The sequence below is a fragment of the Bombus affinis genome, chromosome 7 (genome assembly GCF_024516045.1).
Source record: "Bombus affinis isolate iyBomAffi1 chromosome 7, iyBomAffi1.2, whole genome shotgun sequence".
NCBI lineage: Eukaryota > Metazoa > Arthropoda > Insecta > Hymenoptera > Apidae > Bombus > Bombus affinis.
Window position 1 is genome coordinate 9089118 of NC_066350.1, and position 26012 is coordinate 9115129.

General features: G+C 34.9%; 3 protein-coding genes across 24 annotated transcripts in view; 1 reads left to right on the forward strand and 2 right to left on the reverse strand.

Moving 5' to 3' along the window:
* Positions 1–24: 24 nt before the first annotated feature.
* On the reverse strand, positions 25–3586 carry LOC126918891 (zinc transporter 9). Of its 2 annotated transcripts, none has more exons than XM_050727433.1 (11): positions 3414–3586; positions 2583–3060; positions 2267–2453; positions 2091–2173; positions 1744–1867; positions 1530–1668; positions 1130–1453; positions 797–1009; positions 513–647; positions 341–454; positions 25–263 (listed from the first exon to the last, which is right to left on the reverse strand). In XM_050727433.1, exons 2-11 carry the CDS (start codon positions 3004–3006, stop codon positions 219–221), a joined length of 1788 nt encoding a protein of 595 aa, XP_050583390.1. In that variant the 5' UTR covers positions 3007–3060; positions 3414–3586; the 3' UTR covers positions 25–218. The 2 variants fall into 2 exon arrangements, with proteins under 2 accessions (XP_050583390.1, XP_050583389.1); XM_050727432.1 differs by having other exon boundaries at positions 3243–3586.
* Positions 3587–4608: 1022 nt separating this feature from the next.
* Positions 4609–26012, reverse strand: part of LOC126918876 (homeodomain-interacting protein kinase 2) — a 50328-nt gene continuing 28924 nt past the window's right edge. For 10 of the 20 annotated variants that reach the window (XM_050727364.1, XM_050727359.1, XM_050727351.1 and 7 more), the window contains 6 exons: positions 25617–25706; positions 24958–25227; positions 24715–24880; positions 24234–24457; positions 23464–23784; positions 13437–22848 (listed from right to left, as the gene is read on the reverse strand). In XM_050727364.1, the coding sequence (XP_050583321.1) occupies positions 22650–22848; positions 23464–23784; positions 24234–24457; positions 24715–24880; positions 24958–25227; positions 25617–25706 (1270 nt within the window). In that variant the 3' untranslated portion in view covers positions 13437–22649. Of the gene's footprint in view, positions 4726–13436; positions 22849–23463; positions 23785–24233; positions 24458–24714; positions 24881–24957; positions 25228–25616; positions 25707–26012 lie in introns of those variants that run through there. The other 10 variants (XM_050727367.1, XM_050727366.1, XM_050727354.1 and 7 more) reach the window with 9 other exon arrangements.
* Positions 5325–6891, forward strand: LOC126918904 (protein YIPF1). 2 transcript variants are annotated; one of them, XM_050727462.1, is made up of 4 exons: positions 5325–5631; positions 5794–6176; positions 6251–6431; positions 6502–6891. In XM_050727462.1, exons 1-4 carry the CDS (start codon positions 5430–5432, stop codon positions 6672–6674), a joined length of 939 nt encoding a protein of 312 aa, XP_050583419.1. In that variant the 5' UTR covers positions 5325–5429; the 3' UTR covers positions 6675–6891. The 2 variants fall into 2 exon arrangements, with proteins under 2 accessions (XP_050583419.1, XP_050583420.1); XM_050727463.1 differs by having other exon boundaries at positions 5797–6176.

The window sequence follows — 26012 nt, forward strand, 5'->3', positions numbered from 1 at the left end:
AAATAAATTAAAAATACGGCACAATTATAGATAAGAAATTCAAATTTATTTAACTTATTTCTTGTCTAATATATAAAGAATAACACAGACACTACATGTATATAAATAGTATGTAAACAGAATACAGCAAATAGGATACATAGTGCAAGCATTGCTATGAAACATTATTTACATCAGAAGGTATATCGTTTATTAGTAGCCGTATTGTACAGAAGTACTTATAAGATCTCCAGATCACAATGTCGAATCTCGGGATGCTTTTTCTACAAGTATTAAAGAAAAAAGTTAAATCATAATGTCAAATAGTTAGAAATCAATATGTAAAATGTTCTTGGTATACCTTTAGATTTAGTTCCATTCTGTCTATCTCTCCACCAAGCGTATCAACAATAGCTTCGCCATGCTTTAACATAAATGCTTCCAATTCTTTTATGTCTGTCATTCCTGTTACTTCCTAAGGAATAGAATAATTTGAAAATTAATGTAATACTTTTTGGACACTAAGCTAGTACCTTTAGCATTTGAACAAGATCGTGCTTCTCCAAATAAGACCTTGTTAATTCCCTGCCGTCGAAGTCTAATTCAGCCTTGTACCGAACTAAATCGTTACCCATATCGATACCCTTGACATCATAGATTGCTCGAACCTGATTATTTCGAATTCAATTAACTTAACTAAAGTTAAATAAGTATATATATACTTTTATATATATTTTATATATGTACTATATTTATATATATATATATATATTTATTTATTTACTTATTTATTACGATACAATCATAAAAATATTACCATTATATCTGCTTCTAATTCTGCATTGATTTTATCTAGATCTTCTTGAGATATACTTCTTCCAATTAAAGCAGTGGCATTTGTATGTATTATAAACCCAGCTATACTGCCAAGTAGACCACCAACTAGAAGAGATCCAATGGCATCAAACATGGGGTTTTCCAAATAGGATGTTAAACCCATACATGCAGCTGCACATACAAGACCAAGCACCTATCATATTCAAAAGAACACCTTATGTTTAATAACTGCAATTGTTCCTTCCTTTCTTTTTTTCTTTTTTATTTTTTATTCTTTTTTTTTTTTTTTTTTTTTTGTCTAATAAATACTTACAGCTGCACAATCTTCCATAAGTACGACGTTTACGGAAGGATCTTGTCCTCCTAATACATAGTCCTTAAATGTTTGTCGTTTTTCTCCTGCACCTTTTTTTATTGATTGTATTGCTACTAATAAAGTTGCTCCTTCGGATACCATAGATCCAGCCAAGATAAAATATGCCCAATAAAATGATTCTATTGTCGAAGGATTCAGAAGGCCGTGAATTCCGTGATATATAGATAGACCAGTTCCAACACAAAAGATACCAACCCCAGATATTAAAGAAGATACATATCTCATATTTGTATAGCCATATGGATGATCAGGATTAGGAGTCTAAAATATTAAAAATGTATATAGAGATATAAAGCAAGATTTATCTTAATTTCACATGACATAATTTTATGCATACTTGTACTGATTTATGTATACCATATGCTAATATCAATTGATTACAAGTATCTGCAGCAGAGTGAATACACTCTGAAAACATACTATGCGAACCAGTATACAACCACGCACACAGCTTACATAAAAAATTGCAACCATTGCTAAAAGAAAGAAAGATAAATGTAGTATACCAATAATGAAGTATTTTTAAATAAAAATAAAAAGACAGGACTTACATTACAATAGCAGTTAAAACTACTTTGCCAGATCTTCCAAAAAGACCTTCTTGATCTATGGATTGTGTTTTACTACCAATTTCTCGTCTATAATCTCTTAATCTTCGTTTAACAGTAAATATATCTATGGAATCATAAAATATTTAAATTAAAAGATTTATATCAGTCCTACAAAAAGAATATGTTAATAAAAATAGTGACAATGATCCTGTAAAATGAAAAAATGTCCAGAAGAAAATGAAACTAATCAACTTATCAAATAAAATGTTTTCTAACTCTATTGTAAATATATTTAGGGAAATTCATTTTAAATTATGTCTATATAAAGCAGAGAATATTATCCTTACTTTGCTGATAAGCTTTCTGTTGAAGTTCCTTCTTAAGAAGTTCTTTTGCTAAGATTTCCCGTGATCCCCAGACTTCTATCGCTCTACAAATAAACACAGTATTTTAAACATAACCATCTATTTTTTATTACAATAATCATCTCATCAGATTTCATCGTTAAAATGCGTAGTATTACTTTGCTTCCACATCTTTTCTCCAATAAACAGTAATTGGAGGTTCAAACTCATAAGGTGATCTTCTTTTTGTCTTTGGTAAGTTTTCAAGATCAGATGGTTTCAGTAAAAAATCTGACATAGCCCTAACTGGCGTAATGAAATTACGTTCTAATGATGATACTCTTTTTTCAGTTTTCTTCTTTTTAACTGTAAATAAGAAACATGTGAATATAAGAAATAATAACAATGATGAAAATTAATGAAAATAAAAAATAGAATTAAAAATCAATAAGATAGCTTTTTACTATACTTTTCTGACTATGTTTCCTTTTGTACCTTCTGTCTTCAAATTTTGTTGCCCTTCTTTAGTCTGGTTATCATCAGGTTTAACATCTAAATTCCTTTCTTTTAATTGTCCTAAATTTTCTTCTTTTAATTCTATGATTCTTTGTACATTGTTTTGTGTACTTTTGCTGGAGTCTATTGTTTCTTCTTTTTGTACTTTTGCTATGACAGATATTGGCTTGGAAATTGTAATAAGAATCCATCTCCATTCTTGCAGATGTTTTACATTATTTGCAGTAAAAATCTTTTGAGGATTCGCAACAATTTGCACCTTGTATCTGGTATTATAATTATATGTTATCAAAGTATTAATATGTCTCCTTGCATATCCTATTTGAAACATGTATAGACATTCTTTATTGTAATGGCTAATATTATGAAAAACTTTCAGAAGATTAGGCACACGTTGTAACATGTTTTTAATATTAGACCAATAATAAGTATTGCAGAACAAGCTGAACCGTCTAACCTGTACAAAAATAAATAACACTTAAGTATTTTGATGAATAGCAATTCTTTTCATAAATATTCTATTTTAAAAAATGATTTTCTTTTATAAAACCTAGAAATAGAAATATTACAATTTGAATACATTTAAAAAAGTTATACGCGCTTAAAAAACAAAACATATTTCAGTATATCTTTCTTTACCTTCTTTCACATTCACTTATTTTATACAATGGAATACATTGTTAGTAATATTATACGGAAAGATATTGTTCGATATCAAATTGATCTTAGCAGAACGTTATAATAAGTTCCCTTCAAACTGTCAAAAATGATAATCAGTTACTTTCTACTTCGGCAGAAATAATAGAATACCTATATAACCGATGATTATTACAAGAAATACCGTATTTTTATGTAGTTATACATTTTTATAGATGACAAACTTTTTAAATCTATTTGAATATATAAATTCTTCCACAATAATAACATTAATTACATTAAAATTAAAAATTGGATCTAGTACAAATATATCCCTATATGTAACTATTTTAAGGCTAATACATCATGAAAGTATTAATCATTCTATTAATTCATTCACAATTGCTTGAATTACAAAATTAAATTTTTGTTATTTTGTTTAATTATAAAAGGAATGATTTTTATACGATTCTGTATAGATGTTATCTTATATATGTTATATTAATAAAAATTGTATGGGATTTACAATTATATAAATTCATACATATAATTTATATGCGTTTTTATCAATATCTAAACATGTTATCTAACTATCTTTTATCTAATGACGTGTATCATGTAAAATGAAACTATTTAAAAATATACTAATGAATAATAATTTATAACATCAAATGACGAGATGAATCAAATAAAGAGATCTATACATATATGTATGTCCATACATATTCCCCTTTACAATATCAGAGATGTGTTGAGAGATCGCCAATGAGCATGAGTAAAATTTTGGAAAAAGTTCGCTCCACGAATTGCCGCCTCTAGTGGTCAAACAGTTGAACTGTACACACATTTCTTCCTCAGACGCTTTTGGTGGGGAAAACGTGTATATGCATGAGAAGAGGGGAAAGGCATCTTCGGACCGAACAGTACGCAGTTAGCCGAAAGCAGCCCTTCACAATTAATAGCGCTTCGAAAACTCCAACAAAATGCTACGCCGTACCGCAAGCACTTATAAGATTTTAATCCTCATTTTTGCATCAGAAGATTTGTCGCATTTCTATTGATCGAGTCATGAAATCAAATTATTATAAAATTACACAATTACACGAATAGTTATACAGAAATTGATGAACTCGTAAAATTGTACAATTATTGTAAAATGGCAAATTGAATTGAAAAAAACAATTTTATTTTGCGAATCAACAAAGCCATTTAGTCATTTAAAATCCTTCCAATATCCACAATCCCCAAATCCTTTACAGTTCCCATACGGTTAAGTTATAAAAAATGACGAGAGACTCCGACAAAACTGGTAAGTATAGGTAAGTATTGATGAGATTAATTTTTTAGGAACATAAAATAACACAAGAGATAAATTGCAATAAATTATTTTATTTTTTATTATATGGTACAATCATTTCCAAGAAGATTGTTGCTGCTGGTTCCTTGTAGTATCGTGTTTGTTGTATCTTCCGTCAGAGTAGCTTTTCTGTAATCAATACAAAAAAAAAGCAAATTATTTCTAATATTTAACTAAACTTTGGAACAATATTGAAATAATAAAAACAAAAAAATATAGTGAGTAAAGTACTATACTTAGGAAAACCTTCATTAATAGTTGAAATAGATTGTCACTGTCTTTATCTGACTCATTTGTTAAAGGCATATTAACCGGATAATATAATACTACAAAAGCATTTCTGTAAAAGTAGCTATATGTATGTGTTGAAATATCTCTTTAATTTATTATATTCTTTTAATATTATTAGAGAAATAATATTATTGTTTTATTAAAATATTATAATATGAATTTCATTACAGTGTAAATTATTAAATGTAGAAATAAATAATCACGATTAGACCGCGGATTTTGATGCTAATTTATATTTTCGAGAATGTATAATTAAAGAAGTAGAGTCTCGATAGAAAATGATTTTGCCTATCATTATAGAAAACACGCTGTTACTGCGCCGATACAAATACACATTTCCCCGCTTTTCTCCCACCAAGAGTACTCGAGAAGAAATGTGCGTGTAGTTCGTCTATTGGCCGCTAAAGATCGTCATTCTTTGTGCGCATTTTTTGGTTGATTTATTTAACATTGCATCGGCGATCTTCCTACGTACTCATCTCTGGCAATGTCTATGCGTCACTTGTGTCAAACGGATGGGCAAAAGTACAAAATAAACAGCTATGGATGGAAGTCAATCTAAAACAAGCGATTCACAGTTCATTTCGTTTCAAGATTTTCCTTCGATAAATCATGAAGGAAATATTGGTCAAGCACAACTGGATGTCAATACTTCCAGTCATCAAGGTTTTAATAACCTGTCAAATGATCCTACGGGAATTGGTATTATCGAAGATCTTCAAGGAATGCCCGATAAAAGTGAAGGTTTATATTTATGCGATCTTTTATTTAGTTTCAAATAACTTTATAACGATTGTTGCTATTCCTGTGGAGGGCAAATATTATAATTTAAGATATTATGTTACATCTGTTACATCAATTTCAGTCTATGCACTGCTTTAGAACATTGTATCGCTTCCCTTTTAGCAGCATCGCATAGCTTTTGGACAATAGAGTATTACCAGAAATTCTTCAACGTAAAGACAGATGATGTGGTAGAAAGAATCAAAAGGTCTATGTTTCCACATGGAAGTGATAATTATTTGATATCTCATATTAGACCAAATCCAGATCTTTATGGTCCATTTTGGATATGCGTTACACTAATATTTTCTATAGCCATTAGTGGGAATCTGGCTGATTATTTACATACAGCTAATTCAGGCAAATATCATTGGAGGTATGAATTTCATATTGTGTCTTATGCTGCCACCTGTATATTTTTGTATGCATGGCTATTACCACTTACGTTATGGGGTGCAATGAAGTGGACCAGCAGTTCAACAAATACAGAGGAGGAATTAATCGAGGTTTGACTTTGCCCATTTATCTTTCTTAAGAGACACTACATAATAATAACATTCAAGGGACATCTTTGTTTTAGTCTTACGCAACACCTGGCCTTTTGGAACTTTTATGTCTTTATGGGTACTCTTTAGCCATTTATATTCCCGTAGCTTTTCTATGGACAATTCAATTTGAATGGTTACAATGGAGTTTAGTTGCACTAGCTACGTTTTTATCTGGAGGAGTATTATTGAGATCTTTACTCCCCCTAATATCAGGTATTACATATAAAAATATACATATTTTAAAAACCATAAGAATAAGTAGATAAAGTAAATTAACTTTCAGGAAGATATAGGATAATGTATATTGTGATAATTCTTGGGATGCATCTTCTACTGGCAACAGGATTTATGCGATATTTTTTTCATGCACCAACAAAGTCATTTCCCATAGAACACATGGAAACGACCATACACACGATAGCAACCGGGAATGATTCGCGTAATAATTCTGGCTAATTATGTTGCCATTTATTCGATTATAATGGATTTGGACGCATCTATATTTTAAAATGAACTGTCGACGTTGTCGGTATGCTTATTTGTTCCAGTAAATACTGACTGACACAATGGAGCGGTACGAATATGTTTGTTGGACGTTAATTCCGTCTTCGCGCAAGTAGATGTAATATTTATACTATACCTATGAACGAAAAATAAATGAAAATAACTAAAATTTGTCGTATTTGAGGCACTAGTGTTTATTAAAAACATTTCAGTCGACTCATATCAAGTATATATAATATTCCTGTGTGTCAGGGCAATATAGAAGGCCAACAAAGTGTCTGGTTGATTTATTTTCACAGCCCCCATTTTAACATAGGGACGCGTTACATATCAACGCAACACATATCATTTACAATCATACGAACCTCCATGTGTACATAGCAATTGTTATTAGTACTCATAATACAATAGATAGTATTTATAGTTATTAGTCGTCGTTAATATAATTGTATGTAATTAATTAAGTTTTTCCTCCTTTGTTTACGATTAACCAATGTGATAAAAGGCAACATTCACTTTGTAGTAGTATCGTTACATTATTATCATCGGTCTATCAATATATTTTGCGATAGTAGTAATTTGCTTGCCGTTTAACGTTATTACACAAATAATGCAACACTGATGTATTGACGAATAACTTTCCAATTGTTTATCGGGACTTTGATAGATTTCAACTTTTTTCTTCACCACACGAAGACGGTTTACATGATCTTCGCTGGTGCCATTATCGAAAAGAAACGAAGAGTGCGTTGAAAAGCTACTTTCGCTAAGAATGTTCACTCTTTCTACGAACGATAGGTCGTAATTTCGCGTTTCAATCTAATTGCAAGTTAAAAGTGTTCCTCTTTATCTTTTTCTCATCTTTTTCGAAAGGTACCAACACGATAATCTTGTAAAAGTCCATCAAGCAATTCGCAAGAGATAACACGATAGTAAAATTTAGCAAATATTTCGAGGTCTACGAAGTCTTCCGTTTTGCAAGCCTTGTCGATGTGAGCGTCGCGTGTACAAAATACAAAAAAGTTCGAGCAGAGCTTGACTCCTCTTTAGACAGAAGTGAAGCATCTCTCGTAGCTTGTACTCTCGTCTACTCTCGTCCAATTCTCTTTGGATCTGTTCAATTATTAAAAAATAAAATCGATATACGATACTCGATGGCTGTTGACGCGATCGCTAACTGTTTGATACAAATTAATTCAGTATCTAAGGGCAAATATCGTCGCACGAGTTGACCTATGTAACATGTAGATTCTTTAAAGGAGATCCAAATCTCAGCATACTTTTGCATAGAAAATCTGTGCAAGGAACATTTATTGGATTACGGTGATATAGGCGCAATAATTACGATATATGCCGTGCACTTAATGACTTGCTTTAATACTGTAAAACCATAGACACTTTTTATCAAATCGGTTTTCTTCGCTTGGACAATTGGTACACGCGATACAAGCTACTAGAATTTCTGTTCGAGCGTTTAAACTCAAAGCCTTTCGACGATCACGAAACCGTCGGAACGACGTTCTACAATTTACGGCTAGTGCTCACAACGACTTGGTCCAACGTGTTTACGAGATAATTACAGTCAAAGTTTGCGAATAGGCAGGAGCAATAATAACGAGTAATAAACCTACGACAGTCTACTTAGTTACTTGTTTTTTTCTTTTCTTCTCTCGACTTTTCCTTCGACGTTTACACGCAGCGCTGCTTCGTCTCATTTATTTTGTTCGCCGTTCTTTCAAAATTTAAAGTACCGCGGATTCTCAACGCGTTTACACGAACAGGGGCAACGTGTTAAACGAATTGAGAACCGTGCGATTAGTTCTTATTACCGTTATTTACAATAAGATGTGTCGTCGGGCATATCTATCGTCATTAATATTAATATTAGTATCATATAATATACATTTTTTTTTTCCTCTTCTATTTCATAAATGCAAACACGCATAATTATTACAGAGACATACGGAGCAGCTGTGCGCGGATTGCGCACCAGGCGCTCTTTAAATATTACACATAGATAATAGTTAATGTTTACCCTGGTTTTATCAATTATTACAAGTATACGCATATATATGTAGGTACTTTTATATATATATATATATATATATATATATACACATACTCATATAACATTGCTCATAAATGTCGTACTCTTTATACAATCGTTGACTATTATCTTCTACAATGTTACGCAATATTGCAATAATTTCAGGTTGATTATTCAGTCGCATGCTTAGATAGTACGTAATCCATTTCTTTTTCTTCGTTCTTCCCTTACATTGAACTCATCGGCATCTTCGAAACTTTTACTCGCGATAAACAAATATTACACGATACTGTACGTCGATTGAGTTTAATTCGAGATCATGGCTACGTATCTTCGAAAGCTTATTTTTATTCTTCTTAAAAAAAGAAAAGAAAAGAAAAAACTGCATATAGTCTACTTCGACGAGAGATATTATATCAGGCTGAAAACGAACGATCTTTTTTACGACACGGGAAAACACGTTAGTATTCGTATATATTACATTCTTCCTTTTTCTTTACTTTTTTCTTTCATTCTTTATCTCGTAGTTACTGTTGTATTTTAAAAGCTTCCTGCACTTCTTACATTTCTGCGTACGTTCTTCTCTGATGTCTAAGATACCATTTTCGTGTCGAAGCAATCTTATCGTCGATCGAACAATTACCACTATTTATCGTGACAGAAACGCGTATTTGAAAAATCGGATAAATACCGCCTGTCGGTCCAATCAATTCAATTTACTCGATTCGTTAAACTAACACCTACTGTTAGATTCGTAACCTGGCTACTTCGGTTAATTAGGACGCGCGCCTTGTAATTAAAAACAGTCCCGCCTCTCAGCACGTTTGCAAGGAACTTCTACTTTTTATTGTACTATCTAGGTGAATGGTACGTTTTTCCGAAAAACTAAGAACGGATAGAAAACAGGAGAAAAATATGTTCTGTTCAACCGTCTATTTTTAGAAACTTTTAAAAAGAGAATATCAGATTTTTCGTATCGACGACCGTGATACTGATATGTTCTTTCCCTTATTTCCTTTTCTTAAGGAAGAAGCTACGTAGTTCAACCCGATAAGCAACTAGCCCTACGTTCCCGTTTTAAGAATTGCTAACGCAAAGTTTGATCTTTACTTTTTTTTCCTTTTTCGGAGTGGCAAATCTTTTTACCATCGTTCAAGTGTAAAGAATTTAGTCTGACTTTAAAGGAGCTACAGATATTTGAACCATTTTCTCGTCTCATTTCGAATATATTTTCAACGAAATATAGTTGAACCACGCAATCGCCTTATCGTAGCTTTTCGGAAGATAACGTTAGTCCGTTTTGGTCGGTTACTTAGGACAGCTAATTAACTTTAGTGACTAACACGATCGAGAAACTACAAGAAAAACTTACGTCGAATAATACGCAGTTATCGTATCGAGTGTATGTACGTGTATAGACGTGTATCAGTATTTTTGCTCTACAGAATTCATTTTGCGTTCTATATATTATCGTATATATTACAATTAGACGCTATGACACGCGTTTCTACGTGCTCCGAGTAAAAATCGACGCTAAATATTTTCATCGTGTGTGTATGTCTGTGTGTATCTGTTTATACCATGTAGACCATGTACAAATGTATTATGCTAAAAGCACAGTTAGATATAGAACAGAGAAGAAACACGCCGCGAATAAGACACGCGCTAAGTTACTTATTCCGAGTCCCCAGAAAAAATTCGTGGTTCGCTGAATTTGAGGCAAAGATATAAAAAGGGACGTTTAGTTTGCTACTCCTCTACTTCCCCTAATGAGTTTTCATCTATGGCTTGGCTTACACGAACGCGAGGCTCTTTTGATCAAATGTTTCGCGTTGACCGTTGCGGTCTTTATTTTTTTCTTTTTTCTTTATTCTTTCCATATTTTATTTGTGGTTCGATCGAACGGTTGCTTTGATTGCGTGCTTAAGTGATAACAGGTACGTATTGTTGATGAAAGAGATACAGCAAGATCACAAGAAGCATATTTGACATAAAATTACAGGAGACATCGCGCGTATCATTGTTCAAACTTGAGATATTTTTAACGTTAGGAGGATATAATTTGGTCAAGAATGTCGGGAAGATTGCGATAAAAGTAACAAATAATGCGTAGTGTAATCTGAGAAGCAATTTCTAGACACGCACAGTTTGCTATTTATCACATGATCCGGATGTTATAGAAAAATTTAATACGCATCGATTCGCCAATGACTTCCACGGTTTGAGATTCAAAACCCTTCTACGAGATGCATATCGACATCGAACATAGACACTAGGTACATCGATCTATGTCGCTAATTGTTATTCTAATTTACAACCTCGTTATATCTCTCCCACCAAGCGTAATTATACATGTAATGGACTCTATTTTTCTCTTTTCAAAAGCTTTTCTTCGAAGCTGCGCGATATTACAAATGAGTCGGTGCGTACACAATATCGCTCATAAGTATCAGGACACTTTTTACTCTATCTACTTACTAATTTTATTGAAGTATACAAATTAACCCTTTACATTCTGCTATCCGGACATCTGAGCGGACATCGTAAATCTAGCGAACAACTCGGATGTTTCCTCTAGGGGGACACAAAGAGATTACCGATGGTTATATAGCAGAAAATTACACCAGGCCCGAGCTTTTTAAAGATACGATCATTTCCTTGAAGTTTTCAAAGATCATCTCCTTGAAGTTTCGTCTTCGCGTTGTAGGAAAAAAGAAATAAGGAAATGAAAAATATGCCGAGTACAAACGGTTAATACTGAGTTAGAGTAATTAAAAGCAACACTCATTGCCCATTTATAGAGTCACCGGGCGGTAAATTATTATAGACTTCGCTGGAAACATTGGATTCTAGGAACTCATACATTCAATATCGTAATAGAAAGATTTGAAGATCACAAGCGTCAATCATATTACCGCGTATTCACTTCCAGAAATCAGTTTGGTCGGTTTATGACACGCTATTGCACGTAGCCGTGGTAATTATAACAAATAAAATCATCGTAGCTCGATTCTATAAATTTATAATTAAAGCATATAGATACTGTATATTAAAAATAATCAAGCATCTGAATACTTTTGAGCGGTAGAGTACAGTACTTTACCAATTTGAACGCCAACCACAATTTTTCTGAATATATATCGTGTTGTACGAAACTGTTTGATTAACGCTATATACATTTACAGATTCGTCCCAACTTTAATCAATATAATCGTGAAAATCGTGTTCTGCCACGGCGTTAATGAGATTTCAAAATGTTTCCTATAACATGCTTAATATATTTGTAAAATGTTCTTAGAAGTGTTCAAATACTTCCGAGTGTCACTGTATATCGTCCATTCTCTTTCCCTCCCTCGATTCTCTCGTTCACGAGCTCATCGATCGATCTTGTTACGCTGTTATTATACCTTAACGATCTCATGGTTAAATTTCTTTTGTAAAACCGACACGACGGAATCGCAATTTCTTCCTGCCGTAACGCCAGACACGCGTAGGTTGCGCCAGAAACTAAAGAATGCAGGAAGTTGAGAACCGGTAACTCCGATGTCCGCGTACGGCGTACAAACCGACACTGCGACGTGCTCGCTCTTACGCGTACGGCAAGAACACGGGACACGATGGTGTTGTTTCTATTTTCGTATACCGTTCGCCGACGAAAGGGTAGAACAGATACGAAGGAATATCATAATGATGGTCCATTGATCGTCGATGGAACGTCGACGTTGCAATGGAATTAGGTTTGAGTCGCGACCATAGCGCGCGAAAAGCAAAGTAAAACGAAGAAACAAGGGTTTGAGACAAAGAGCGTTTGACAAAATAATACAGCCGTAAAAGAACAGCAAAAATTCAGTTGAAAAAGTGTCCGAGCGAATACACGGACATCTGCATTTATTAACCATTTAAAACATAGTGATGCCTGATACCGCTGTGTGTACTTTTCTCTTTCTTTCTCTGTCGTTTAATTGAAACGTTTTATTATTATCTTTTTTTTTTATGTATATGTGTGTTTCTTTTCGTTTAATCGTTTCTTTCTTTTTATTTCTCTTGCACTCTTTTCTTTTTCGTTTGCTTTTTTAATCGTTCAGTTTGCATAATTTCTCGATTACACTTACGCGGCTTCGAAGAGCGTCGAGGCTCCTATCGATCACCTTAAGCATTAGTCTTTAGTGTTTGATTATTATACTACAGTAATATACAGAAAATCGTGGTTCTTGCCCCGGCGGCCTGCTCGTCCATCGAATTATGTATTTCGTTTTTCCATGTTCGATCCTTCTTTTAGTGTTATACTGCTCCTTCGGTAAATTAATGACTCTATCGTAACGCTGGACGAGCAGCTCCCGGGGCTTTCAATTAATATTCAATAATTACAATACACTAAATATAATCGGCCCGTGTATATTAAAATATAAATATCAAATAGACTTCTTGCCCCCAGGATGTATGCACCTAAATGCCGATGCGCGACTTAAAAAATTGAGAAACGTTCGTTAAGTAAGTCGTCACCGATTAGTTAAGACCCCTGTTGACGGAAGAATGCGGAGCTCGCCACTACCAAAACCTCGATAAAAATCGAAATAAACAGAAAAATATCAGTCGATTAATTTTTTATTTTTTTCTTTTCTTTCTCGATCGTAAGCAAAATGTTCACGACGATGTATGTATAACAGTTAGTAGTCGCGAGCTACGACGCGATGAGATTAGAATTTTTTTTTTTTTTTTTTTTGGTTACCTAGATGATATAATGTTCCATGCGCTCCATTACAATATCTAAACGTCGTGTCGGTCGACAGTGACGAAGAAGGTTTCGAGAATCGTTTGACACGGTGCAATTTAAAGCCTAAGTACTTTTGATTTGTCTGCTGATTGATTCATGGTTGTCGTTCGTTTCCGTCGCCCTCTCCAATGAAGCGTTTATTGTCGGACATACGAAAGAGAAGCCAAAGAACGGGACTCGTCGCGGTCGGTCGACGCAACGCTGTAAAACCGTAACGCAGCGGTTCTTTCGCTCTATGCTAAACTCTGTTTTACTCTTCCGCTTTTTTTTTTTTGTTCATATTTCCTTGCCTTTTCGTCTCTAGGATTTTTCTTTCTTTTGTTCGTTCGCCAGTGCGTACAAAACATTTCTCGTTTCAACTTATCATTTATCAACCAATTTTCTAACATTCGGCGACGACGTTCGACTCGACTCCTATAGTCCGTATTCGTGCACAAACTATTTCCGAGACCAAACTAAACCTACGCTTTGTACTCTGGTCGACCTCTGAAATAATTCATCACACGCGCAAGCAATGGATATTCCAATTTTTTTCTCTGCTTTCTATTATACAATTTATACGTAATATATACGTACATGTATATATATATAATATGCATATGCATATATGTATATATCTAATAGATAAATGTATATTCATCCATCCATATATATAAGAGTGAAATGGTGTTCAGCGTGATACCGGAGTATAAGACGCGAGACGATCGAATCTAGCTACGAAAAACAATTAGTCCGGTCGAAAAACGAAATCTAGAAAAGATCCTGCATGGATCGTCGATATATAAGGCACGCTCTACTAGTAAATAAATTTCACTGTCGACGAATGCTTCCACTCGAGTTTCGACACATCTTGGTTACTTTTCGTCGTTTTACAGGCCACGCGTTGAGCTACGATCGTTCGAAATTATTATCATTATATATATTACGGCGTGGAGAACCACAGATTTCTACGTGTCCTTTGTAATGCCAAATGGCGAATATATCGTATATTCATCTATTTTACAAACTCTACGGGTCGCGCACAGCGAGAACTGTTAGATTCGAATTGTCTCGAGGTTCCTATGCTCGGGTATATCGGTTGAACACCATTCTCGTTCGACGACTCCGCGACCGTGCGGCCGCTATCCCATACGCACGCGGCAAAGACAATCGGCGCAGCCTGAGAGTTTTAATACTTTAAGACAGACTTCTTGCGAAAGCTTAAAAAAACTTTTGTTTTCCTTTTCCTTCTTTGTGTGTATGTGTGTGTTCCTTTTCTCTTTTTACTTTTTGTTCGTTTATATTCATCTACGCTAAATACCGCCATTTAGAAACTTCACTTTATATTACGCCACGAAGGCGATCGATCGGGGTTACTATGTTGCTGGATGTATGGTCGTATGAAGGATCCACGCGTACTCGAATTCACAAACTTTACGTTTATCTTTCTCCTTTGTTTGTTCTAAATTTTATGTAATACCGCGTATCGGATCTGATTGATATTCGATTTGAAAAGATTGTTAGAAACGATCACATTAAATGTCGATAAATTCGAGCACACCTGGTAACGATAATTTATACATTTATACAGCTGTATCCGTTACGTATAGGATAAAGAAGTTTGGCAAACAGTAATGTTAATCGACGGCACAAAGGACTTATCCTCTTAACGTGTGTTACGTTTGTATCTACTTTGCTGTGGTGTATGTGTACATGTATGTACGTATGTATCTGTACGTGTGTGTATATGCTCTGATGTCAGTGTAATTATTATATATATCGATGGTAATGGTACCGCGATAAGGCAAGACATCAAGAAGAAAGGAAAAGAACAGCTGAAATCGACTTAGACTCGAGAATTCTGAAGGTATTTTTTACTGATAGAAGAGAAAATTACGACCATAGAACGAAAAGACACTAAATCGCTATCGTCGTGGAAGATGAAGAAATTTACGCTCTATCTATTTTTCATCGAAATATTTAGATCCAAAGCTTACTATCAATTTAGATTGAAAACCATCAAGATTGGAAAATAGAACAGGTGTGTATCAGCCCGTGCGACGTGAATCAGATAACACAATTATTTATAATCATAACGATATTAAATCTGTCTATCAATAATAATAGTACAAATAGTGCTACTACTATCATAGTACAGTTAAAATACACAAAAGGCGCACATTTATAGGCGGTACAAATATATAGTATAGCCATATAGCGAATAGGATTATTCGTAACATTCCGAATTCGGCTTATTCGTACGATTGTATAAAGTTTCTAAATTATAAGGAGTTTACATAGACCTGTTTTAGCTTCGTTACAATTCGTAATTATTTTTATCAAGCACTTATACCATTTTAACTACTTCAGAGTTACAAAAAGGTTATATAGAGTTAATTAAAATTACATTTCCGTACAATTGGAAACTCTTCGGGAAGATTCCCAAACTTTGAAAAATAAAGGAGAACCTTTGGAAAACGACGAATAATAAGCAACCAGCATCTTTGAAACTATCTATACATATAAAAAGTCGAAAGCTCGTTCGAAAGCTATCTTTACCAAAAAACCGATCTAGTAAATAACCGGTCTAAAGTAGAATGTCCCGTGGCACGAACGAAAACGATGAGAACGGCTGCGCGTTGTATACGAACAAGAAAAGACAAAAAGTAGTAGAAGAGAACTACGAAAACGAAAAATATTCTAAACCGTACGAACATCGAAACACCAAATTTTCTACTTTCTTCCACAGCGAAGACTATCCAGCTATGCCACGGTATGCTCCTAATTATCAATCTGAATCCATCACCCTATTAAAGATGAGAAAAATTGTTAACGATAACAACGTTTTAGCAGCAGTGATGTGTTTACACGAGTGTTTTCCCCCATATTTTTTTTTTTTCTTTTAAAAACTATGATTAATCCTTACTCGTATAATATTATGCATAAGTCTGACAAACGTATAATACAAGTACTACCGTTCATAATTATTTGCAATATTACCATAGTATAATAGTGAACATTAAGAACATCGAAGAACAGTCAGATGTGAATCATCGATTCTAGCCTAATATACCCGCATGATCTATCGTTTACTTCTTGCTTCCCTAATCGGACTTCATTTACTCGCTATTACGATATACAGTTGACTTTAAAAAAAACAATGAAATATCTTTATCACGTGTATCTTGATGGGTTCGTCTCTCAATATCGAATCGTTCAGAGAAGTCGAGGTACGAATTAAATAGACTACAGACTATTGTGATTTCTCTTGCACGTATATAATCTACGAGATCGCGCGCGCACGTACCGAAGAGTACGTACACATGGATCGTGAGCAAAATTCTAGTGACATGTCGCGACGAACCGAAATTTAGAACAAATATCGTACATACATAAGATATACATGTCGATAGCATACGCCTCTTGAGTTGTTTCTTTTTTTCTTTCGTTTGCTTTTAATAATTCTCGTTTCTACATGTAAATGTGGTCCGATCGTGATGAGCAATTCGACGATTAAAGACCAAGAACGTAAGAAGACAAACGTTTAAGAACTCACAGAGCACAATACAATATCGATCCTCTAGTAGTATAACTCCAAAAATATGTTATTCTCTCCTATACTTATAATAGCTACACTATCTATTCCTCGCAAAAAGTCAGTTGCTTTGTTTTACAATGATAATATATATAATATATATATATAATTTTATACGAACTATCCATACAACGCGATGAACATTAAATTCTAAGTCCACAAAGAAACGTAATTTTTATCCGCGGATGTCCTTTGATTCCATTTTTTCTCTTTCATTCATTCTTTCGCTCCCTTTTTTTATTCATTTCTGGCCATTTCAACGCGAGTATCTGTTTATTAACAGTGTTAGACTCGCTCGTCGAACGTTATCCGTTTCACGACTCCGGGCGCTTGTACGGAAAAATTCTATCAGCCTTGGAAAATGCTTCCTCTTTCGTCAAATCATCCTATTTTCTAATTTTATGGTCAAACATGCTCGAACGAAATTCGCGTTCCTCTTACAAGCACTCGGAATCGAACGTTAGAAATTCCACACTAAATAAATTTTCTATTGGACACAATCTCATTAACATTTTAGGCACTACACCTAGACACTAAGAAATCACTCCGCTCCCCTCTGCCCTGATGCGATAAGAAATGTATGTACAAATTTAAAAATGATTAAAATAATTATATCTCTATAGCTTCGAGTGTATATGTATAAGTGTGCGCTCGAACGCGCACGTTATATATGATCCGTGTGTTATGTAGGTGTATTTTGTACATGTGTTCCTTTTTCTTTTTATTATGTTTATGTATCATTGTGTCACCCGAAAGGAAGAGGTAACTGTTACGCTCGCGCTCAACAATGTTATGAAACATCACGATCTACGTTAAAAAGATCGTATTCTATTAACACAATTCTCCACTTTAAAATGGCAAAGAAATATGGAAGTAAAAATCTATCACAAACATGATTTGATGTGTCGTATCACTCGAAGCGAAATCCGTGAAAAACAAGGAAAGCCCATGAAGAAGAATGGCGTGAAAGAATTGGAGCAAGCTAGACGATGAGCAGCTAAGGTAACGTGTCATATCACCCTATCGGAAGTAACAACCATATGACAATAATCTTCCTGGATTGTTAACGACAAGAAACACTATAGTATCTTCTCTATGCATTACACACATATCGCGTCATGCACGTGTTGGCCTTCTGAAAAGCCTGACCAAAATAACATCGCGTACACAAACCCTATATTAATAAAATATCACAACTAGAACCATCGTCACTGTTACGGTACGTTCTCAAAAGAAGAAAACAGTCGTTCTTCTTTTTGCTCTCTCGTACAGTTTCCATGGTAGCCTAAGATTAATTAGATACTCGATCAATGACGTGCTTATTTATCTACTCGTACACTGCTTAAAAACGTGCTACTTAAAGTAACAATGACTGCGCTAACGTGACTCTGAGCTCGTACTGACTGACGATCTACACCTAAAAAGTGAGAAACTAACGTAGGACCATTGTTTAGTTTGCGTATACGTTCTAAACCCAAAGCTGTTAATTAGTAATAAACATCGACAACGATAATTCTATCTGTTAGACAATAACCGACATCCGACTCCACAAAGCTGACCACCTAAAATCTACTACCCAAATACTTTTGCATATTCGACGCTAATAACAACGCGAACATAATAAAATAACATACTTATACTTAGGATATTATCAGTGATTAATTCGAACGATCGAATCCACGATCGACAATTACAGTCTTATGCTAAACATTACAAATATTACATCGTCAGTCAAAACTTGCTCTTTGGATGAACAAAAAAAAAAAAAAAAGGAAAAAACAAGAAACAGAAACTTGACTGAAGTTCCCTTTGCTTATCTAGTGACACAGGTATCTAAATACGTTCGAATGTACAGAGGCAAAAAGAAAATGAAGCATGATGATGGTATGACTATGATGCGTAGAACTGTCGCATGTACATCTCCTACGTGTGTTTTTGTGCATGTATCGATTCCTGCGACAAAAAAAAGGCATGTTCCTATACATACACACGCGCAACAACAGTTTTCCCATTTTTCTTTTCTACGTAAAATGCGAAAGATCTAAGGATATGACTTTTGTTTTTTCACGACTTAAGAGAAGAAACGGTATGTTTTCTCCTACGCGATATAATTTCTACGGTTTATATGGAAGCATACATATATACATGTAGGCGCGCAAACGTGTTTGTATAATTATAATTGTATATTCGTACCGTGTGTGGTCGATAAAATACGTAACACTTACAAGCTGATTGTAACTTTTCTTTGTTTTCTGTTTTACTGCAACTTTCGCTATACACGTTTTTTTATGAGTTTACTCGTTTGCAGTAAATATAAATGTAAATATGATTAATTGTTAAACAGGCACATCGACTTGGTTACACAATTCTTTTTCTCTTTAATTTTTACGTCATATAATACGCGTAAAGAAATATATCGACGAAGCCAATTCGCGCAATTGATAAACGTGATGCTTAAATTTGGAAAATTAATAAAAAAAAAAAAAGACAAACGAATGTTTAAGTAGACTGTTTAGTATTTCGCGAATAAAACAGGAAATTAGCCAGGTTTTTATCATAGGTGCCCTTTGATATAAATAGTATTAATTAATTTCTAAAAATATTAACAATTTTACAATTATTTATCCGACCGAAATTAATGGATTACCAGCTTCACGTTATATTCATTTTTTAAGACATTGAAAAATGTTGTTTTAGGATATCGGTAACATATCTAAAGTGTCATTTTATTATTCTCTCTAACACTGTTCTCTCGCTCCCTTTCTCTCCTTATCAATCACGCTAATCACGTAATCACATTCGTTTACTCATTTCGACTTGCTCACTCACATTCTCGCTCTAAGTGTAAAATACTTCTAATTAAACTCTGGACATGGTTTCACTCTAATCAACATACCACAGCTAATATCCCGTACGTTATCATACAGCTATGTATATAAAATAATTAGCAAAACAATGCCTAAGCGTCATTCCATTAAAAACCACGATATACACGTCAGCACGCAGAAAAACGTTTTTGAAACTGTTTCACAAGTCGTAAAATGTGTGCAAATCCATTCTTACACCTGTTCGAAAGTTGAAATGTAGGAGGAGAACCACTCATGATAATTATACGTACAAATCGACATATGGGCATGCACATATACATCGAATGCAGTTTACTCAAGGAATTGCAATCATATACATTATACATGTATATATGATATATAGTTTTTCTCATTTTATGAGATATTAGAAATTGCTTTCTTTATACTGACGTGGAAAAATGTGAGAAGGAAGAACATGATTCGACGAGGGAGAAAAAACGAATGGGGATTGTTAAAAACTTGCACCATTGACGCTCTCATCGGAATAGAAAGAATCGAATGTACGTTGAAGAAAACATGTGTGCAATCCGACATTATAACAGATATTTGCAACGAAGGCTTCTTTTTCGACGAAAGCGATCGAACTAAGAATCTCGCGAAAATTCAATATATGTATATTTCGTTTTGTTCCTTTTTCTTCAAACGCAAATTTGAGTTATTACTGTACACAGATCCTTTTGTTGTTGTTCATGCTAATCGTTGTGTACCGCAGATTTGTGCAATATATACTCGATACATACATTTTAAGACTACAATCCTCGGTGAAATGCAAAACATTAAAACGCAACAGATGAATGAAAAAGTTAATGTTAATATGCTGTACGGCCATCGTTCAACGCTGAAAAATGTTGCAGAGGGAAAAAATCTCATTTCAAACGAATCTAACGCAAATCTATCGCGTTATCTATACGTGGTATTTACAAAAAAAAAACAAAAAAAAAAATGACTACAAACTGCTACTGCAATTATCTTAAAGTCGGTGATGCCTATTTGCAATTAATAATAATAGTAGTAATGGTAATAGTAATAGTAATAATTATGATGAGAAGAATAGGATTAATTACGTAGTAAAAATAAATAATGAGGCTGCTGCGAGAAAACACAGCTTTTGTCAAATACAAATTTAACCATGCAATCAAATATACCCATAATGTATTCGAATCAAAACAGAAGAATTCGATTCTAAACTCAGACACACTTTTGTATAGTAACGTCATTGGAAAGAAGTGTTTGGTATTACACCAGCATACCTATAAGACAGCTTGAAATAAATCTAGCGATAAAATCCAGAACACATTTTACAACAAATCAATGTGTCATGTTATGATTGTGTGTATGCGTGTAATTGAACAACTCGCTTTCAATTATTAGATACAAGAACGGGAATCTTCATCAACGTCGATGACCCGTTTAAAAGAGAACGCTTAGAATACATTAAAGCGTTGTCACGCTCGATAACAAAAATCTCAAGTCTGACGAAAATTCCATCGGCTAGTGACCGTGGATACCGCGCTAAGATTAGCTTTGTTAACGAGTACTAAAAACGTAATGTATATGATATATATCATATCACAAGGAAATGCAAATTTATTCCCGTTAACGTTGAACTTCAATAAAAGATAACTTCTTAACTGTTACACCGTAGAACAGTTTTGACAAATCACCGACACCTAACATGTTTCTCTTTATCTGCTTAAACTGCGCTTAATTTCAAATAATGCAGATTCAAACTTTACGATAAAATCGTCTGGCCTCCTCTAATTTTTTCGTTCGTATAACCTCGTAAAAATTCTTTTTGACGCGGCAACGCTATTTCTTCAGAATCATACAAAACATGTCAATTATATTATATACTATCACGTATATAACATAAGCGCCATCTAAGTCGGACAAAATTGTACATCGATCGTCAAATAATATTTGGAAAAATAATACAAATACAAATCATCAAAGCAATGGTTCACTGAGGAAACGATTGCGCAACGAGAAGCATCAAAAAGCTTCTTTTCTCTATCGTTCTATTTTTTTCTTTCTCTTCTCCGTTCGTTACTTTCACTTGCTTCTTCGTTTCGAATACGATGTTCACATCGTCGAACGAAAGGAAAAAGACAACACGTTTCACGATGAGAATGATAAATACGCTAATGAAATCATTAGCACACGACACAAACGCGATCAGTCTATCGACGTTTGAAGCCATATTATTTACTTTCTTGTCAATCAAAATCATGCGTAAAGCTTTGATAATCTTTTTCGTAATAGCACAGACAGGCAGTTCGAAGGGGGCGATCGCTTTTTAAGGACGGATTGTCAAAAAGTTGAGTTGAAGAACGACTTCGGTCTTGTCTTGAGACTCCGTCGACTCTTTCCAGTCGTAATTTCTTTATTCCTTTCGTAACAATACAAGCCTAGTTTTTTACTCTGTGTTTTCAATAGCTGATAATAGTATCGCGAAGGGACCCCTTCGTTCGCTAGTAAAAAAAACACTTTCGCGAGGAATGAATTCGATAAAGATGATGGGTTCTCTTTTTCCTTTCGTACGGTTATCTTTGATGCGATCGGTTATTTCTCGACCTTGTAAAATTTCGTTAAAAAAAAGAAGCGGCGAAAACTAGTACTCGCACGCCGTTTGATTTTTTCTTTTGAAACCAGATAGAGGAATAATTTACTCGGTGAACCACAAACCAGAAGGTTGATATTGATGTTTGGCCGGTGAAAGTGGGGCCAATCCATAAACGGCTGTTGGCTGCATATGTGCAGGCAGTGGATGCGCTGCATGACTTGCTAGCAACGGTCTGGCCGAGCTGTGATGAGCTGGTGGTGGCAACGCTCGACTAGAATCATACAACGTTAATGGAGACGAGCTGTAAAAAACGGGATAATGAACGTTAGAAAGTCTCCGTAATGCTCTAAAAAGGGAAATGAAACATTTGTTTTATAAAGATCATTTCTTCGTTCCACACGCATACGGTTTTATAAGTATATAACATTATATATACGTATATATCATACATTTAAGATAATCGAGTAATCGACAAATTTCTTTTTTTTTTTTTCTTTACATATAATACATCATTCGTTAATGCTTACGAAACGTTTCTTTATCTTTGTGCAATTGTCTAAGCAGGCAATCAATGGTCTACTTTGTACAAAATAAGTGTACAATCGAGCGAAAAATATGTATTGTATAAATATATCTATTACATTTTGATAAGAAAAAAGAACAATACTAGTAAAAAATAAAAATAAAATATGTAAACAACGTTCAGATCATTTTTAGAGAAGAATATCGATTATCCGACCGAATTATAATAAATACATCACACGATCTTTTACAACGTTACATGCCATTGAGAACGAGATAAAACGGTTGCACGGGAACGCACTATATTCCAACAATAACTACTACAGTACGATCACAAATATAACAACATACGATGAACTATCACTAGAACGAAAATATAATAAATGGTACACACATGCATGCATCAACTAGGTGTCTAGGTACCCACCCGGGTGTGAATCCCTGATAGGTGGGCACTTGTTGCTGCTGGATAGCAGTAGGCGCCTGAGAAGGCGCGGCGGTTACGTATACCGGGGGTGGCACGGCATGGGCTCTTGAACGCACATGGGCGTACTCCTGGTACAGGGGCTGTCCCAGATGCTGGGCACTTCCTATTACAGGCCCCCCTGCAGGACTTCTGCCCCCGCCACCGCCCCCAGGACTGAGGTGGGCCGGATGCCCATGGTGACTGTGGGTATGACCCGGATGGGCTGCCGAACCCACCACCTGGCTCTGCCTACAAAACCCAAATCCATCCCTTCGTTATGCAATTCCCATGCGCTCTTTACTTACTGTAAGAAGTCTTTCTAAGAGGACAGAGACCAAACCGACAGAGAATCAGGAGATCGATTCATTCCGAGATCCTTTCAGATTCACTTTTACTCTCGGTCTTTTACTTTCCGGAAATAACATAGAAATTCATGCTGTTTACTTGCCCGATCATGATATTCAGCCCGTCTGTTGTCTCGACAACGTATACACGAGCTGCCTGTCATCGGTTTGGTCATTTCTCATTCAAAGAGAAAACCTACATGCGTTCAATAACTACGTGCATATAAATCTCGCTTAACTATGCTATTCTATGTACTTATCTGCTAGGTTTTTCTAAATCTATCTGTGTATGATATATTACATGCTTCAAGTGTCGTGTAAATCAAACGTTGTAACATGCGGTGCGATGCTTACCTATACTGATGCACAGTATTCGCTACCGCCCATTTCTGGTGGTCTCTGGAATGAGCAGCCGGTGGTTGAACGTACTCGTGCTTGTATTCAGCTCTCTTTCCAGGCCATGATACCCGCTTGTCCGTGCCAGTCGTATACACAATGTGTTGCTCTTGAAGGTGCGGATGCGCGCTACTCGTGGTCACATACTGCAAGAAGTAGTCATGCATGTCATAGGCATCATCCTAGAAAAACATTTCCAAAAGAAAGATTACTAAGACAGAGGAAGGGGGTATCCCAATGAATGCAGATCAGGATCGTCGTGCTTGTTCCTCGATACTCCCAGAAACTTTCGGTTGGAAATTTAAATCAATTACAAAAAAAAGGACAACAAAGAAGAAAAAAAAAGAAATAAAAATTATATAAAATAGAATAACATAGAAAACGGAGAGAAAAGATCGAGAAACGAAAGAAAGGATTGTAATTTGAATTAAAATTTAACCTGATAGGTCGGTGGCTCTTTACAGGCTGGCGCGTGACACGGATGAGGTGCAAGGTACTCAACGCCGGGCTCCGGTTTTGTCGCAACATTCACCATATTACATTCGGACTGTACTTTGGCCAATAAACGTTTCTTTTGCGATTGAGACGAATATCCAGAACTGCTACTGCAATCAACAACACATTGTCTTCATACACAACTGTTTCGAATGATATTATAAACTTTGATCGTTGATATAATTACCTGCTGACGTGATGTTGCTGTTGGGGTTCGTGTTTAATTAACTGCGTAGTTTGTTGATGCTGAGGATGTTGCGGTAAATGTTGGTATGGATTATGCGCTCGACCTGGACTAGCTTCGCCATCGCTGTCACCGACAGTTACACAACTGATAATATTTTTTCGTTGCGATCTTTGAGATGTACTATGCGTTGTTACGTGGCCATTAGTATGCGACTGACTACTTGAATGGGTTTGCTGTATTGGTTGAACCACGCGTGGTGTTGACTGCGTACTAGAAGTAAAAAACATATGCAGTAAGTTACACATGAAACAGTCAGGGAGAACAGATATCCCCATACAATACAAAATACGTTAACACTCAGCATGAAAAAATGGCATTAAACGCTAGAGCTGTAAATCAGAGTGTTGTTAGTCCGTTGAGACAATTGACACTTCAAGCGCTACAACCGTGTTTCTAGATTGCTTTTATTATGTACAATTTTTAGTCCTGCAATTTAAGTATTTGTACAGGTGCAGTAACACGAAATACGTTAATTGTTTTACAACATTAATTTCTCAATGTGCTATGAAGCTTCGTGTTATACCATGTTCTTAGCGATTATTAACCATTAATCGATGCTATGGTGTGTGATTGCGTGATACTACGTTACATTCATATACCTTCGAATGACTTCCTCGCGGACTGGACGTCCATCGCCAGACAGGCGAGTTGCCAAATTTTGACAGGCTCCACATTGCCGATCTCCACAGCTGTCAATGATATTCATGCATGATTCCACTACTTTCTATTCTAATAAATTACTAATAAATATGTTTCACGATGGAAACATCTATGATTGGAACTTATCGACAAAATTCGATAAACATAATACAAAACAACATTACAAAATCATAGACACTTGTAAACGAGACACTGGATAATCATATTTTTAAATTCAAAGAGCTACAGAAAAAAAATTTCTAACGAAGCAAGATAATAACAAAGTAATAAAAATAATAAAAATTCAAGATGGCTGTAACATTTTCGATACGGTACCCACAAAACAGCAGTTCTCT